The sequence below is a fragment of the Pungitius pungitius genome, chromosome 4 (genome assembly GCF_949316345.1).
Source record: "Pungitius pungitius chromosome 4, fPunPun2.1, whole genome shotgun sequence".
NCBI lineage: Eukaryota > Metazoa > Chordata > Actinopteri > Perciformes > Gasterosteidae > Pungitius > Pungitius pungitius.
This window is the reverse complement of record NC_084903.1, coordinates 10,262,302-10,280,188: the sequence shown is the minus strand read 5'-3', so window position 1 is coordinate 10,280,188 and position 17,887 is coordinate 10,262,302. Positions and strand designations below refer to the sequence as shown.

Genomic DNA, 17,887 nt, shown 5'->3' with positions numbered 1-17,887 from the left:
AGCAGCAAAGCCTCCACTACGAATAAACTACTTACATTAGGTAATTATTGTAGTATTAGCTTATTCTTAGTATCTTTGAACCTTGGACACAAAAGGTGAGATTTATGTGAAATCACAAAGGGTAAAATATGCGCATATAATTAGAGTTTAGTTTTGCTATGGCAGGAGCCAATTACATAATCAGTGACTGGGACCAACTTCTGCACTCAATCTAAGAATAACAGAAGGGGACAAAGGTGCAGTTCAAGGGGTTGGATTGGTTTAAGATCAGCAAATTTGATGAAAAGAAATTGAATGGCTTCAGGCACAGAAATAAGGAGCAAAAAGCATTGTAATTATGATTGTGAACACCGATGAACATCGAGTTTTATGAGTGACTGTAAAGCTCCCTGTCATCATCACTCCTTTATATTTACTCAAGCATTTTCAAGTCAGATTTATTGGCTCCACGTCTGAGTCTCGTTCTGTTTTCAGGTGATTTGTGCTCATGTACCCGTGCAATCGATGTCCAGCATCGGCATGTCAGATCACAACTGAATTAGCTACTTGTGCAGATACATAGTGTCTAACCCTCTACAGTTTCCTGCAACACACAATGAAAGCCAGTGGGTTTATTAGAAAGACCCCTGTAGCCGACTCTAGAAGGAGTTTTCTCAGTAGTCTTCATGTCGTCAGCAATCTGTTGTAAATACAGCTCGAAGTACTGGTTACAACAACGTAGTCTGGTTTTATGTGCTTTAGTTTACGATGGGCTGGCTGTATTTGACTGTGTGATTCTTTACTGAGGTATAAAACCGAGTCCTGATTAACTGTTTGAAACTGTATGATGTTTGCTAATGGTACGCTCCTACAGTGTTTACAGAATCTTTCTTCCTTTGGTGCTGATTCATCAACGGGACTAAAACACCCTTTTTGACTCTCAGAGTTGGCCTGATTCTCTAGAAAACCCCACCATTTGTTTGAAGACACTGATAAATATGATCCATAAAACAGGATGCTCTGTGCAACGTAAAATATTCTACGTTTTTAGACTTATTATAAAAAGAAACATAACCTTTCCTTCTGTTTATTACAGTCTTTTTTACCGTGAGATCAATGAACATGCACACAATTGAGTGTAGTATTACAGCATTTCTTCCACTATGTGTCATAGTCACATTAATATGCGGAGTGTGTTCAGAAGATGTTCAAACCTAACATTTATATTCCTCATCAATGATGAACTGATGACACACATCTGAGAGAAATGACCCTGTTCTCAGTCAGCTTCAGCTAACATTGCTGACAGAACTTTACTGTCAATTTAACCACTACACAAATTTGCAAAATATATATTTAAATATTTGAGCCTCTCCAATGGCTTATTTGTTGCTGAGCATAGCTAGAATGAGGATGCAGTTGGAGAGAAAGGAAACCGGTCATTAACATTGGGCAGGCCCATCCCCACGGCCCATTTCACGTTGTTTTAGCGAGGCGCCCGGGCCGGGAAACGATCTGGCAGAGGCCATGCTTCTCAGGAAGTTTGAAATAAATGATCAGTGTTTTATTTCTTCATCAATCACAGTAATCCACTGTTGATGGGCACCACCTATGCATTGGTGTGCATTCGCTATTGAAGCCACACTATACTGAGAGGACTAAGGAGTTTTATGGAGATTTAGGGAAACACACTGTGAATTTGAATGAATGGAAGGAGACAAGAGGCTGAACATCCGTGCGCTTCTGAATTGGAGTAGAAATCTCTATTCCCACATGAAAGTTTCTTCCCGCCAGAGTAATCAGTCATAGAGGAAATCACTCCGCCCAGTGCAATTGCAGACACAACTGCCAATTATGACCGATGGTTACACGGCCAAATTGGTTAAATCCATGAGTCATGCCATAAAATGGATCCAGTTACAGCTCTAATGAAATTCTGACGTCTACTGCCGATCATTTCTCTTCAATGTTTCTCCATGATGGCCACAATGTAACAGCAGGCCAATAAAAAAATATATTAACATCATTTACTCTAATAAGCTAATTCACTATAATTCCGTAGTGGACTTGTTGAGCTAATTTTTTAGCATCTGTAAAAAAAAAACACAGGGAGCGTTGAGGTCTTATGAACTTTACATTGTGCTGACAAAGATGTGGGTGAAAAAGACTACGTCCTTTTGTGGTGTCAGAAGTTGAATACTAAATACGATGCTGATGGAAAAACAGAAGAGTGCCTCCTGAGAACTTAGTACTGTAACAAATGAATCCACGCCGCATTGTTTTGCTATATTATACAAAACAATAACCACAACTATTTCAGGTAGGGATGTGAGCTTATGGGTTTTGGGCTTGAGAGGGTTTTGAAGGGTTTGCCCCGGCTTCATCAACACAAACACCCTGTAATAAATTGTTGTCTACCTATCAATGATGATTTTAAAATAATGGGATGGTTTAAACTGAAGTAAGTCAGTGTTCACCTCTATGTCAATAACAGAGGGCGGCGAATTCTTCAGTCCAGAGGTGATTCTGTCTGTCAAAAGAGAGAGAAATTTGACAGAGAGTGATGTCTAATCAGCCGCGTTCACGCAACAGAGACCTGTCTGAATCAGGATTAATGTACTTAATAATGTTCGTGTTTTTTGGGAGGGCTTGGTGCTCCAATCTCGCAAAAAACACATGATTTATTCGAAATGAAGCATGAAAAGAAGACCAACTTACACCACTCCATCAGCGTATCCGTTACTGCTAAGAAGGAATAAAAGAGTTCCAGACACCATTGTGTCAGACAGCTGCTTGATGTGCACGGTGAGGTTCATGCTGCAAGGAGAGGTGGATTACAGAATTGTAATCTTTTGTTGTTCGGTGGTTTTCAAAGACATCGTATGTATGTGGAATTTCAAATTGGCATCTCATAGAGCGACATAGTTTTTCATAATCCTTGCTATTAGACATGATAGAAATAAATATGTTGATTGTTTGCACTTGGGATTGAAACTAGAGGGAAGTGCTGATTTGTGTCTCTGCATGTATTAAATGTTGAATTATAAACCACGGTGACCAGGAGGGAGGTGTTGGAGACGTGCCGATCAGAATTTATCTGACTCTGAAACGCAGTATTGTGAACAGGAAAACGTATTCCCTTTGTACCTTGTAAACTAGTATGGTACATGGTTAATTAACACCCTGCTGCATGTGGATACCAACAGTGCGGCCAACTTCATTGGGATGCTATGAACTGTATGTATTAATTCCAATGATTTAGCCTGCAGACATTCTGATGAATTAACCAATAGCTAGATTCTGACATGTAGCAGCGAGTGACAGTTGTCTCTTCAAATTATTAATAAATACGATCTCTATTACATATATTCACACATTTCTTCAAAGGAAACCAGAACCTGGTACCAGTCTTCTCCCTTTTATCTTGCACAAAGGCTTGGCACCAGGTTATCTTCAATTTCAGTGTGAATTAGAGTAACTTTCCATCTCAAAAGGTAAATTTGTGGTCAAACTGGTCCACTGAACCTGCCACACCGTCTGAGCATCTTTTCAGGAGACGCTGCCAGAAAGCCGCAGCATGTAGTGGGATCTGCTTCAGCTCCTGCTGCACCGCTTATGAGAAGGCTGTTTAGCCAACCACAGTTTCCCATGACATGGTGTGGTTAGCATGCCAACCTAAAAGGTAGAAGGTGTTTGCCTTGCTTCAACACAGCAGAGCCGCTGGAGCTAAACTCCTCATGTGGGTCGGCAGGGAAGCTGAATTGAACTGCAGTGTGTCCAGGGAAATCCTATTGAGTGCATTATTTAAAGCATTGACTCACAAAATGCAGAACCATTGTGTGTGAGGTAAGCCCAATTGCTATACGCACAGCAACAAACTGACCATTTTGAGCTGTTTCCCTTTGAGTTTTTTCCTAGTTTATTTGAAATAAGTCTTAACGACTATTTATATACTTTAAATCCCTCAGTGCAGAGAGACCGGTTCAATCTACAATACCATTACGTGTCTCCTGTTGGTGTCCATGTGACCTAGAAAGTGGAGAACTTGTAATGTTCCTTCAGACCCATTCATTAAATCAACTTCCCAACTTTAAATCATTCATCCATTTCTATTTCTGCTCATTACTGTTGTACTGATGAAGGGGTTTGAGTTTGTTGCAATAAGCACATGTCATTTTACGGCCTAATACATGAAGACATTTGCATGTTTTTATAAAAAATTTAATTAATAGTCACATGCAATTTAAAATTAATTTATCGCATAAATTATGGAAGTGTGGAACTGAATATTTTGCATCATATATTTTAGATTGTTCTTCCTGCCTTAGTCCAGATGTTGATACATCAATAGAACAATGCATCAAAACTGCGAAAAAACTTCATGAAGTTGCTTTTGTAACTCTACCTTACAGAGAAGCACCTGTTTACAAAGAGTTTCCTGCAAACGGTGTGTTTACCCTTGGGATGGCAAACAAAACCAGCTGTGTATTAAACTTCCATCTGTGCTTGCATTAGTCAGGTCATGGTTTGTTTAGCATGAATGTGCTGTACTAAAACGGCTCAGTACCCTTATCATTTGAGGTCCAATTTTACTCTGTTTTTTTCTGTTATGTCCAACAAAAGAGTAAATATACCTTATCAGAGATAAAATAGTAATAATATAAGTAAGGTTTAGTTATGTTCTTCAATTAGCGCTTTATTCAGTTGGCGAAATTACTGTTTGGGCATAAAAATATACAACAGACACCATTTAAAATCTATTCCTCTGAAACACACACACACAAAGTTTTTATGGGGACCAGAATTGAATTCGTTTAGCTGTGAGAGTTGGAAACCACTGCCATTACAGCACCAATAAAGCTACTTTCTAAATCAAAATCCTTGTCTGAATCAGTAACAATAGTGGTGTGTAATTCCCTGCATATTTGGTAGCTGCATTAAAAGTTGATTTGGCAGATAAAAGTAAATCCAAATGTAACTTCCTGTCATTCCACAAAATCCAAGATCCGCTTTTGAGAACTGTTTTTGTCTTTCTGGAAACAAAACCGGCCCTGCAACAAAACCAAAGCTGCAGTGAACTCTCCTCTCCATCACATCTGAAAAACTTACTGCAAAACATATTGAATATTTGTGCAACGTTTGGCCAGTGGTGCAGACTCTTCAGCTCTTAGATATATCTCTGTGCGATCGCTTTCGCCCTTGCAGCTACTTGTCATAGCTGAGCCAGTTAATAATTTCCCTTGTATACTGGAAACAGCCGCAAAGCCTCTCCTCCTGGCCATCAGATTTGATGATCGGTGCTTTCAGTTAGAATATAGTAAAATCATACTACTTTTTAAATACTTCATCAAAGAATTCAAATTCAGAATTAAATTCCTCACTAAAAAACTGAACCTTAATAAAAGGTTATTTTTACCTACTAAACTTTAATGCTGAAAAACATGTAATGCGCTTTATTGAACTATCTGGTTATAGTTTTATTTGATTTGGTTAAGAGCGGGAGAAAAACATAAGCAAACAAATTGCCAAATATCCCTAAATTGTGATCATATCCTGCCATTTAAAGTCAGAACACATTACCTGTTTCTTAAATGAGCAGAGACCCCTCCAGCCAGGCAGTAGAGCCCAGACAACAACACTAATACAGAAATCTCTCATTTCAACAAAAATGTGTCTTCATATACAACTATATATTAAAGTGACCATTGGTGTTCCTGTTTTTTACCTTTAAACATCCAGAATACCATCGTTTGTCCCCCCATTATAATTAATGGAGCTTTAGCGGTAGTTCCAGAAGGAAGACTCCCTTTATGCCACACATCATTTAGATATGCTTCAGCTGGGCTCCCTGAATTATCCAATCAGTGCCGATTGTCTGCACCGAGGGATATACGACCAACAGAGGCGGCGCTGTGGTTCTGAACCAATCACATAGTTGCTGTCAAACCTTTTTAAGGGGTTCACGCTGTGCTGCTGTCAGGTGTCATTACAGTGCGAAACCGGATGCGACCCTCCTGCACCCCAGGCACCTCCAGCAGCTATCAGGCCTGCTTCCCTCGTTCTGTGTTTTCATCAACTCCCTTCGTTTCCACCACCACCACCACCACCACCAGTGTCTGGACTCCATGGGGGGATTGGGCCAAGCAGAACTCAGCATCACGGCCCCTTGATTATCCCGCTTTAGAATGGAGTCCAATCGCTTCTGCACGATTGCAATATTATACTGTGTAATAAATGTTGTCAATTCGGACCGAGTGTCCTGATTGAAATGTCGCGGTGTTGTCACATATTTTGGATTGTGAAGAATTTATTTCAGAATGGGGCTAAAAAAATGTAGCCAGGCTCCTTACTCGATCTAGAAGGAGGAAACACTTGATCTCCCTTTTGTCCGACCGGTTCCTCTGAAAATCTGTATTGATTTTGAATCTATAGTTAGTATTTAAACCACGTTCTGGGCTTTTAAATCGACGGGAGCCTGAACACACATTGAGATCATTTTCCAAGGCCGGTGTGACTGTCTAGACTCAGATCAGAGAGCACTGGGATTATCTTTAAGGCTCGTAGACTGAAGGGTTGTGCCCTCGTATCCTGCCATTTAAAGTCACATTATCCCGTCATGTTTGTAGTGAGTATTTGTAACGTTTCCAATAATTTCACTGCTTTGTCCTCTGCCGTTCTAAATATGCTGGTTTTGAACACAATTCCTGTTTTCTTTTATTGCTTTGGCTTTAATTAATGCTTACTTTGCAGTTTAGTGGATCGCTTTTCTTTTGTGAAATCAATGGAGATAGAATTTAATAATGGCCCCTGTGTGTTTTTCTGCAGAGAATCCCTGTTAACGGAGAGCTAAGCAGGGGACAGTTGCAGTGTTTAAGACCTACTTCAGTGAGCTATGACTCCGATTCGACTCTGTAGAAAATTGAGAAAGACACAGTATTCGTATACATATTGAACATTCAACGGCATTCATATAGGAAATGCAGTGTTTCCCCTACCATTAAATGGACCGCCCCCCCCAAGAGACTCTGGAATTTAATTTCATATTTTTTTAAATGCTGCGTGTTTAGCTGCTGTTTAGCCCCGACACGTTAGATGTCTAAGTCTGAGTTCTAAGTTCAAGCGGCCAAGTTTAAAGCTGCTGGGCCTAACTAGACCCAACTGTGTGTTATTTGGAGCTTGATCAGATGAATTGGCCCTTATTTAAATTCCTGGACCTACATCAACATGGATTGCTGCAGGTTTTCCTGCATGCTCTAATGAATCAAGTATTTAAAACTACTTCCAAGACTCTGGAAACCTAGGAGGAGAAAAGCTTTGTCTGAATAAAATCTTTGATCAAGGCAGTACACAAAGGAAAAAAAGAAAATGCTCAATCTTATTGCTTTCTCTCCCCTTGACTCTGTTTTGCAGATATTACAGAGTGGGTACAAGCAGATAACATTGTTTTTGAGAAAATCATTTAAAAAGAGCTTAGTAAATGGACACTGTGTTTTTCGGCAAAAACATAAACAATGACATCGATTGTCAATTAAACTCCCACTGCTTGTTTCAACCTAGTTGGTTAACTGACACCGCTGCTGACCCTGTTGTCTGCAGTGTTTTTTGTGCTGTTAACGCATTTGCATTTTTTGTGATTGCCAGCTCTGTGGGGCCGACGGCAAAAGTCACGGTTTGAGGTCAATGGCCACAAAACAGACGACTTTCCATTTCATATTAATGCTTATTTTGTTCTGCACTACTGTTGGTAAGTCTACAATAGTTTAATGTCTAAAATAGACACAGACACAAATTAAACATAAAGTTATAATATAGCTATAATAGTTGGAATAATACAAATCTTTCTCTTGATATCTGCCATGAACCTCTAGTTGATATTAAGCAGTGCAGCTTAACACAAAAAAGTTTCTGCCATTGAGACAAGAAGAAACACTGAAAGTTTTGCTGCAACTAATCCTTTGGCTGCAGCAGCACTGATACAGTGAAAGCCGTAACTTTTCTAGCTGGAGCCATACTCACTGCCCTCAGCGCTTAAGATTTCTTCAGCACAATTCACCCTCGGCCCAATGTCTACCCCTTTATGTTTGCATTTATTTATGAACAAGTATTTGACAGCTCTTCGTAGTCGTGGAACAGGCAGTTCTGATACTGAACTCTTTACACTGCTAAACGGACATTTTTTATACAGAAGTAAAACAATTACATGTTACTTTCATAGGCTAATTGATTAATTGATTAATTCATCGTTTGAGAAAATTATTTGAGGGGTTTTAAATACTTTACCTGACGGTTTCCAGTTTTGACACATTCTGCCGTCATAACAGACCAAGTGGTCAGTAATGTAGGTCAAACTATAAAAACCAAGCACATTCTGATCCAATCTATAATTTGTTTTATCAGTGGCAGGATGCTTTTGGGCCAACGTGAATCACAGCAAACCCAGGATGTGATAAATTGGACCAGCTTTGTTGTCACCGTGACCATGACCACATCAAATGAGAGGCCAGTCTCCTGCAGTGGCATCCTGTAGCTACAGACCCTTTCATGTCTTGTTAAGACCCAACACTATATGCACCCTACCAAATCCTCAGTGTAGCTAGGTGTGTGTGTGTGTGTGTGCTTGTTTTTTACTGGTGGCGTTAATAATGAATAATCAGGGCTTTGAGTTTACCTCTAGGGTAGAATTCAATGACTAGGATTAGATCATATTCATACATACATACATAAATCCAATAAGCTAAGAATAAATGTATGATATAGTTGTGAAAATAAATATACATCACATGAAGTGTATTAGATTGTTCATTTTTTATTCATAAATTATGTAACCCAAATTCATGGAAATTTAGTATGCAAATAAAATACAAACCTGTTGTATGTATCCATTGCCAAAACAGTGTAACGATGTTAATGTTCTGACCTTCGTTTGGCATTGCAAAGATCACACTTTAACAATCTCTGAGCACATTTGGGCCGTCTGACGTCACACAAGCCTCAGGGGCAAAGGGGTACATTTCATCGTCATTTCCAGGGCTGGAATATTGTAACAGGAGCGCAGCGGGTGGTAGGAACCATTCTGAATGAAAAACAACAGATATTCAGCTCATTTCTACTGAAAACTCAATCAAACTCCCAGAATCGGACGATTTACCGCAACTAACTTCTCCACTCTGGAGCTCTAAGAGCGCTCCCACACTCCTGCTCCCTGCTCCTCTCCCACACTCCTGCTCCTATCCCAACACGCTGCTCCTCTCCCACACTCCTGCTCCCTGCTCCTCTCCCACACTCCTGCTCCTATCCCAACACGCTGCTCCTCTCCCCAACACGCTGCTCCTCTCCCCAACACGCTGCTCCTCTCCCCAACACGCTGCTCCTCTCCCCAACACGCTGCTCCTCTCCCCAACACGCTGCTCCTCTCACCAACACGCTGCTCCTCTCCCAACACGCTGCTCCTCTCACCAACACGCTGCTCCTCTCCCAACACGCTGCTCCTCTCACCAACACGCTGCTCCTCTCCCAACACGCTGCTCCTCTCACCAACACGCTGCTCCTCTCACCAACACGCTGCTCCTCTCACCAACACGCTGCTCCTCTCCCCAACACGCTGCTCCTCTCACCAACACGCTGCTCCTCTCCCAACACGCTGCTCCTCTCACCAACACGCTGCTCCTCTCACCAACACGCTGCTCCTCTCACCAACACGCTGCTCCTCTCACAACACGCTGCTCCTCTCCCACACTCCTGCTCCTCTCCCACACTCCTGCTCCTCTCCCCAACACGCTGCTCCTCTCACCAACACGCTGCTCCTCTCACCAACACGCTGCTCCTCTCACCAACACGCTGCTCCTCTACCAACACGCTGCTCCTCTACCAACACGCTGCTCCTCTCACCAACACGCTGCTCCTCTCACCAACACGCTGCTCCTCTCACCAACACGCTGCTCCTCTCACCAACACGCTGCTCCTCTCACCAACACGCTGCTCCTCTCCCCAACACGCTGCTCCTCTCCCCAACACGCTGCTCCTCTCCCCAACACGCTGCTCCTCTCACCAACACGCTGCTCCTCTCACCAACACGCTGCTCCTCTCCCAACACGCTGCTCCTCTCCCACACTCCTGCTCCTCTCCCAACACGCTGCTCCTCTCACCAACACGCTTCTCCCCTCATCACCCTGCTCCTCTCCCAACATGCACAAGTATACAAACTATACAGCTCAAATATAACAATATACCACAATTATTAATGTTTAATGTGACAGAATGTAAAGTTTACAAAGTTCTAATGGTAACTAAGGGTAGTTTAGCAAAGGGTGAGTTGCAACCAACTTACTATAAAGAAAAGTATTAAATCAAGTCAGAAGATGTCTAAAAAGGTGTAATTATATAAACATGTATTAAAAAACCTGAGCTGAGATGCAACTTTTGGGAACACATTTACGAGTAATAACACTATTCCTGATCTTTTGATAGATAGCATATTTAAAAGGTTGCAAAACCGTACAAATGGTGAACTATGTGTGAAACTTGAGCTGCTACTGAATGTGTAAATGGTAACATTTATTAATACATGTACGGGCAAAGTGTGCAGAATATGGTGTCAGAATATCAAAGAAGATAAATGCGAAAGACAAAACAAGAGCAGGTGTTAATTGTATATATATATATAACTTGTATCTATTACTGCTAGTGGATGCAGGGGTTTGTAGTGGGAGGTGTACATTTTTTTCTTTCATCAACCAATTGCATTGGGTGTTTGTGGTGATTCTTCAGGTGGTTCTACAGATTTAGGTAAAATACATCACTATATATTTGCATACGTGGACAACTTGGCTGTACTATCACTATTAAGAATACAGGCAATGGCCTTTGCATTAGTTCAGATGTTGTTTTTGAAAAATGTTGTTATTGAATGTATTAGACATTCAACAGTTTAAGCTTTTCTGATCCGAAAGTAATTTTAGAAAAATGTGTATACATTTACAGAGAAAGTCATGGGCCATCTCACAATGTTGTTTTTGCCAAAATATATTTTAGAAAACACCTTCAGATTCTCACAAATGAATACAAAATCAACATATAATACAAGTTCCTTTGTTTTTTGGATGCAGGACTTAATACCAATGGAATGTGTTTTTTTATCACCTGCATTCTTTATTTCATTTAGGAAGTTCCTTTCAACTGTACTTACCTTTCTATGCTGAATTCACTCACACTACAGACCCACATGCACACACACACACACACACACACACCAGCAGAAATATAAACTGTAAACAGTTTTTAAATAAGATCCCAGGTGTCACTAATGTAGAAACTCATCATACAAATCCACAGGAGGCAAGACTGACATTATTTAGAGGAGAAATCACTGTCGTTGTGCCAACTCAGAAGATGTCCCATGCTGCCATGACAGAAACCATTATTTCCTTCCAATAGTGAATCCATTCATTATTTTTCAGATTATTGGAGCTCCACAGGAAATGCTTGAATACATGATTACTGCCACCACCCTTACAGTATAACTACATTTTTGTATTTGTCATGATCGTTAGGAGTTTTGTCTTCATTGCTGATGAAACCCTGTGCCCATAATGTTTTCCATAGATCAATATCGCACAGAAGCAATCTTTATAGGAAGCTGAATTGCCGTCCTTAGTGGAACATCCATGTTTGGAGATCTATCTTTTGAACACACTATAATTCCTGATGCCATTTCGGCCGTCTACAAACATGCAAAACCTATTTTTTACACTCCTTTACACTTTACGTCACCTGCAGGCCTTTATGATAAGAAGATATTTTGTCAGTTCATTTTTTGTTGAATATAAGGCTTTTTGGGGGGGATGCAGGATTAAATCCCTTTGGAATTGTTTTTGTATATCGGTTTTGAGCTTTTAAGGCTAAGAACACATGCATTCCTTATTTCATTCAGGCGTTTGTGTTAATTCATCTGTACCAATCATACATTATACAATCATACAGAATGTGTAAATGAGTTTTTGGTCAGCAGATTTAGATTCCCTTGGATAGCCGAGGCTTGCTCGTTCCCCCTCCCAACAGTGTTTTCGCTAAGCTTAAAGGGGGGGACATTTCCGCTAAATAAAGAATGACAAAAGGGACAGAATGTGCTTTAGTACTTGGTTGTGGTTCTTTCCGCCTGTTTGCTGGTCACACCCTCAAACTTCTTGCTGAGTCCAGATGGAATCAGTCGGGGGTGACACCTCATGCCAAATATCAAATTTGAAAGTCTGTATTGTATGAATCACCAATAAACACAATATGGATAGAAGTGGACAAGAAGCAGAATGGGAAGAAAGAGTCTCACCAGTACTTCTCTCTGGGTGGAATAATGGAACCGATGGAGTATTGCAACTACTGACACTTTTGCTGCCACATTAATGTTTAAATACGCAATGTTTCAATCTACTGAGATGCAGCTGTTGGAGTCTGCTGGATTCGTGTTCGTTATTTACACATAAAAATGTATATACAGTACCAATTTTCTCGTTCAATTTAATGAGAAAGTGTTCCCAACCCTTTTGACTGGTTCTGTATGTGTACATGGAGGTTTTAACAGAGGCTAGTTGAGAAATGCATTAATTCTTCGTTACTTCTCATCCTGACTTCTCAGACCTTCAAATAATCTGTATTATATTTCTGTTATGGCCCATGACAGTTGATTGACATCAAAGAGAAGTTGAAAGAGTCCAAGAGGTTCTGGTCCAACCTGCCGGATGACATCTGTGCCAAGGGCAAGTTCACAGAGTCTGACGAGGATCAGTGCTGGAACAGTCACACAAAGGGCAGGTGAGGACTTCTGCTACTCTTTATAACCACAGAAAAGTGGCCCCACTCCACGGTTATCACATTTTACCTGCCAGGGATTAAAACAACCACACTGTGGTCCCAGATTAACGGTCTCTTTGTAAATACAATCCTTAGTGCCTGTATGGAGAACTCCAATATAAGCTCTGAGGCTCTAGCACTCAGAGGACTGTGGATTTTCTAACAGCTCTTATCACCACTGCAGCCTATAGCGCGCTGCCGAGCCATGCAGTAGATTGGACAGCCAGTGGTTTTCACAACAGTGAACCAGGGGTGCTGGCAGAGAAAATGTGTCACCACATCACACTGTGGCCCTCTACAAACAACAAAACCAGTAGCCGGTGAAATAAAAGAAACACTGAATCTTTTTGTCTGTGCCAGTTTCATTTTTAGGTATTGCAGTAAATCTAAAAGCTAAATTGATGCCCAGTGATGATAAACCGTCAGTCTAAAATAGACCATGTTAGTTGTGTGTTATGATTTCAGCAGATTCTCTTGCTACGCAAAACATTTTTTGCAAAATTTGCTTCATATATTATATTATTAAAACACATCCCCCACAAGTATAAAACAACGTGTACAAAAATGGTATTACATGAAAATGTATTATTTTAATTGTGCTGCAGTTCAATTGATTTTTATTCTTTAGATTATGTTAAAAATAACAATAGTAGTTATCTGTGGACATCAGGCACATTAAGGGTTCTCTCTAGCAAAGTGCCCCTACGAGTCTGATTACACACTTTTTGCCTGATTTAAGCAGCCATCATTCAGAAAATGGGTCTTATCAATCCATCTAATTGCAGTTAGTGTACTTTGGAAAATCAGCCTCTTACAAAAAAAAGATCTTAACATTTTCACACGTTTCACTAATTCTTCAGATAATGCGTTGTGGAGATAGCATGGAAGGAAAGTATTGGTCAAATGCACTTAGTGAAAGACACAATGGCTGCATAAGGGAATGAAATTGGCAAATGACAACAACTGATTGTATTATGAGAGGCAATCAGTTGAGAGAAAGCCCCAACAACTCCTTCCTGCATATTTCAATTAAAATTAGATTTTTATCAGATGTTTTGTAATACTTAAATATTCCCATAAAGGGCCATTTAAAAAGCACATGGACATTTTAGGTGATTGACGTTGGTAATGGTCTCCAGATATTTCCCTGAAGTGGTGAAGGAGGGTCTTACCAACCAGGTGAACAACCCGGAGGTGGAGGTGGACATCACCAGGCCCGACACACTGATACGACAGCAGATCATGGCGCTACGTGTCATGACCAACAAACTAAAGAATGCTTACAATGGAAACGACATCTACTTCCAGGACTCAAGTAAGTTATCCAGTCAGGATTTATATTGAAGGTGTTTGTAAGTGTAGCATAATATGAATAACAATGCTAAGTTTCTTATAAAAAAAATTGTGCGAGACACACACACACACACACACACACACACACACACGTAATCTATGAACGGTTTTAAAAATAAGACCACTGGTGTCATTCATGTAGCAAGAAATCCATCCTTTCAGGCTTGTTTATGTCCAGTAAGCCATAGCATTGACCAGACAGCGTCCCGCGAGGAGCAAATGACAGTGTTTGAGACGACAGGCAGATAAAAATATCCGCTACTTGTAGGTTAGTGTAGAACTGGAGTAATTCTTCATTAAAAAATAACACCATCAAAGAATAACACCAATGGATTTCCTTGATGGAAAAGATGTTTATGCTTCTTTTCAAAGAGTTTGAATGAAATGAAATGGTTCGTCCAATCACCTGCCACGTAATTGTGAAAGAGCCTTTTCCAAACACCCTCCAAGGAAGACTTTAAAGAGGGGTCTGGCAGCTCAAAATTGTCATGTAGTGCTTATGAACCCTTTAAGAGCAATAAACATAATCTCAAAGTGATACTTCTGCTGCAGATAGTTGTGCTACTTTCTGGTGTAACCATGTTATTTTTTCTCTTCCCCATTGAACCAAACTAGAAGCTCTTTGTAAAGATGTGAAGAAAAATTTCAATTTGTGTGATTCTGTTTGTCTGCCGCAGGTGACGAGGGCAGCACTTCTGGTAGTGGCAGCGGCTGCTCTAGCGGCTGCACAACAGAGTACGTTTTTGTGGGAACAGAAGCTTCTGTGATCGGAGCCGACAGAAGTGATGAACGAGCAGCAGCAGCCGCAGGCAAGTCGTGTTCTGTCGGACCCTCCCTTCTGCTGTTGATGGCGGCCCTTACACTCTCTCTCCGGGCAATGCAGACTCAATGGAGATAATACCAGAGTGTGGCCAAAAACTTTGGACTTTTATACTATACGTACAGTATCTTTAACGGCAAGTTCTACTGCTGTTCCCTCACTGGACACGTGGAAGGTCCTGGAAGCCAGTGGAGAATGGCTCACTGTGTGGAATGGTACCGTGCGACTGGAAGTGAGTGCAGTGCTGCATCCTGCTCGTCCCCCAAAGAATGCTTGGTGCCACCATTGAACCAGCTTTCACTTCACAAAAAAAAAAAAAAAATCAAAATATGTCGATTTCTCTTTATTCCAAAGTGGGTTTTAAAGAACATGGCTCTCTTTTAGAAAGTAAAAACCATCTGATATGTTAGATGGAGGGGATTTTTTATTTTCTTATGTATGACGGATTTGTGCAAATGAGACAAAGTTGCCCTCTTAGTCTTTTCCGCCGCAGACTAAAGTCTTACTGTGTGCATGCGTGAAAATAATGTTAACTGACAAAAACTAATATGTTTTCAGGCTACACAGTTTTTTGGCATTGGTTGCTGCAGGATTGTACAGTGATAGCTGTTTACCTGGTTTCCCATTTGGTCGTATTAGTGTGTCTTCAGGAAATAGCAGTTCTTACAGCTACTTTGTAGTTGCCCCTTTATTCATTGCTTAGAGAGTGCTAATGCACTGCACTAAGAGAACTGCTTTGCACAAAATATTTTTGTTGGCTTCATAAGTTTATAAAGTTAAAGAAGATGTCCACCCCATTGAGATGGAAAAATCTATATTTTCAGATAATTTACCTGTATTTTAATTATAAACAGTTACAGTATGTATTTCACTGAAAGGTACTGTAATGTATTATTACTGGTTTAGTAAATGGCTTGATTTTTTATAAATGTGTCAGCTGGTTTAAAAGTTATTTGGTCACCTGTAAACACTAAGCCATTAAACTACAATTGCCTGCTAACGTTATTCAGTTACCGGATTTACAATCATCAGTTACTGATGAGGCTACTTAACATCAGCTTAAACCATGCAGAAACCCTTTTATTTATCAGACGAATTAGAGTATATTATTGATATTAGGTAATGCAAATGACATTGCCCTATATTTCCTATGTGTGGAAATGGTTTATGTTGCTTGCTTTTAATGCTTGATAATATTACATATATGTACACATTTTCACCCTTCAACCCCCTGAAAGCTCAGTCCTCTGACAGGTTCCTCAAGGAGAGTGCAACCTACACAGAGCATAGTATGCAAGCAAATGAGTGACAGCAGCATCAAGCTGCAACAGTCAAGACCTGCAAATTAATGATGTTCTGAAGGCACAAATTAAAGGTGCGGGTGAAATACAGTGCTTTGTGGACCCGTAACAACTAAAGCAGCCTGATAAACACATTACTAAAATGAGCAGCAGCAACCTGGTTGTCTTCACAGACTGCACCTCAAAGAGAAATCCTCCTGCAGTGGGCTCATACGACTCACAAGAGACCCCAATCATGGCAGGAACTCCCACTGCAGAACAGATGGAAACATCTCCCCTACGTAGCTTCACTCCCTGCAAGAAAAAGGCTTTTGAAGAAGGTGACTAAACGGCAGCCGCCGAACAAAAGGCCATTTAAATCACTTGTGCGTAAACCTTAATTGTGGAAAGCGACTGTCTATCCAACCGAAACCAACACTGACCTGATCAACAAGGTCCTGGCCACATCCAGCTGTTGAGTGTAATGAACCAATTAATGGGAGGAACAGACAGATCATTTTTAGTTATATAGATAACAGATCTATGTTTTTAATCTATGTTAGTGTAAAATGAATCGAAAACAAAGGGCTTTTCCAAAATGTCTGCTAAATACACTTTAAAAAAAAAAGAAAGCACCAAAATTCAGTTAAAATGTGTTCATTATTTGGATGAAAACTAGACTTGAAAAGGAGGTATTAAAAAGATAACATTATTGTCATCAAATATCAATACAGATTTTGCAGCTACATAAACAAAAGAACATATCTAAGAGGAAGTCCAAATGGACAATTGAATAGTGGAGCCAGGCAGCTTCACTGGGAGATAAAAACCAAGAGCACAATCAGTCCAGTCATGATCCGCTGTTTCCTCGCTAAAAATGCACAGAGGCTTTGGTTTAGGCAAGAGGGAGAGGAGACCATCTCCCTCTGTTCTTATTCATCTTACTAGTTCTGTTGCTCCCTTTAATCACAATGGTAAAGTGGATGCTAGTTCAGAAGGAACTCAGCATGTGTAAGATCTGGGTCAATGAACTCCTCTGATTGGTCATAAGGATACATGCAAATGTCTGTATACTGCAGAGGTGTAAGCCAAACTCTGTTAAGAAGTGTTAAAGAACACAGATCTCGATCTGCACTCACTTAGTGGGTCGTTAGATATGATGGACATCCATCTGTAACTATTTCACACTGAATATTGCATGGAGTAAATAACTGCTGGAACTGGACAGGAACCGTTTTTCTGATCAGTCCTGGATAGAAGAAAGTTGTTATGAAGGAGACTTTGTCAAACCGTTGACTCTCAGACCGATAATTCAATTTTAGCTTCAGGCATTTCACAGACAATACATAAACTCTTATTTTATGATTCAACACAAATAGTGGTCTTGCCAGCACTTTTATGTTGATATCAATTGTCGTATTCTTCCCAAAACTACATTAAACTATGAGGTAGCACAGTTGCAATTGGATTTTTTTTTAAACTTTGGTGCCTATAATTGATTAAATAAATATAGAGTACACAGCGGAGAAGAGTTTATCAGAGCAGCAGGTTGGTGGTTGATATATTGCTTCAGTCAAACAGGGTCATATACATTTAGTTTTCAAGTTTTACA

General features: G+C 40.3%; 1 protein-coding gene across 3 annotated transcripts in view; it reads left to right on the top strand.

The window, feature by feature from the left end:
* Window positions 1–15,323, top strand: part of gpc6a (glypican 6a) — a 97,426-nt gene extending 82,103 nt beyond the window's left edge. For all 3 annotated transcript variants that reach the window (XM_037490227.2, XM_037490238.2, XM_037490220.2), the window contains 3 exons: window positions 12,653–12,783; window positions 13,962–14,137; window positions 14,853–15,323. In XM_037490227.2, coding sequence (XP_037346124.2) covers window positions 12,653–12,783; window positions 13,962–14,137; window positions 14,853–15,073 — 528 coding nt within the window. In that variant the 3' untranslated portion in view covers window positions 15,074–15,323. The remainder of the gene's footprint in view (window positions 1–12,652; window positions 12,784–13,961; window positions 14,138–14,852) is intronic.
* Window positions 15,324–17,887: the final 2,564 nt, after the last annotated feature.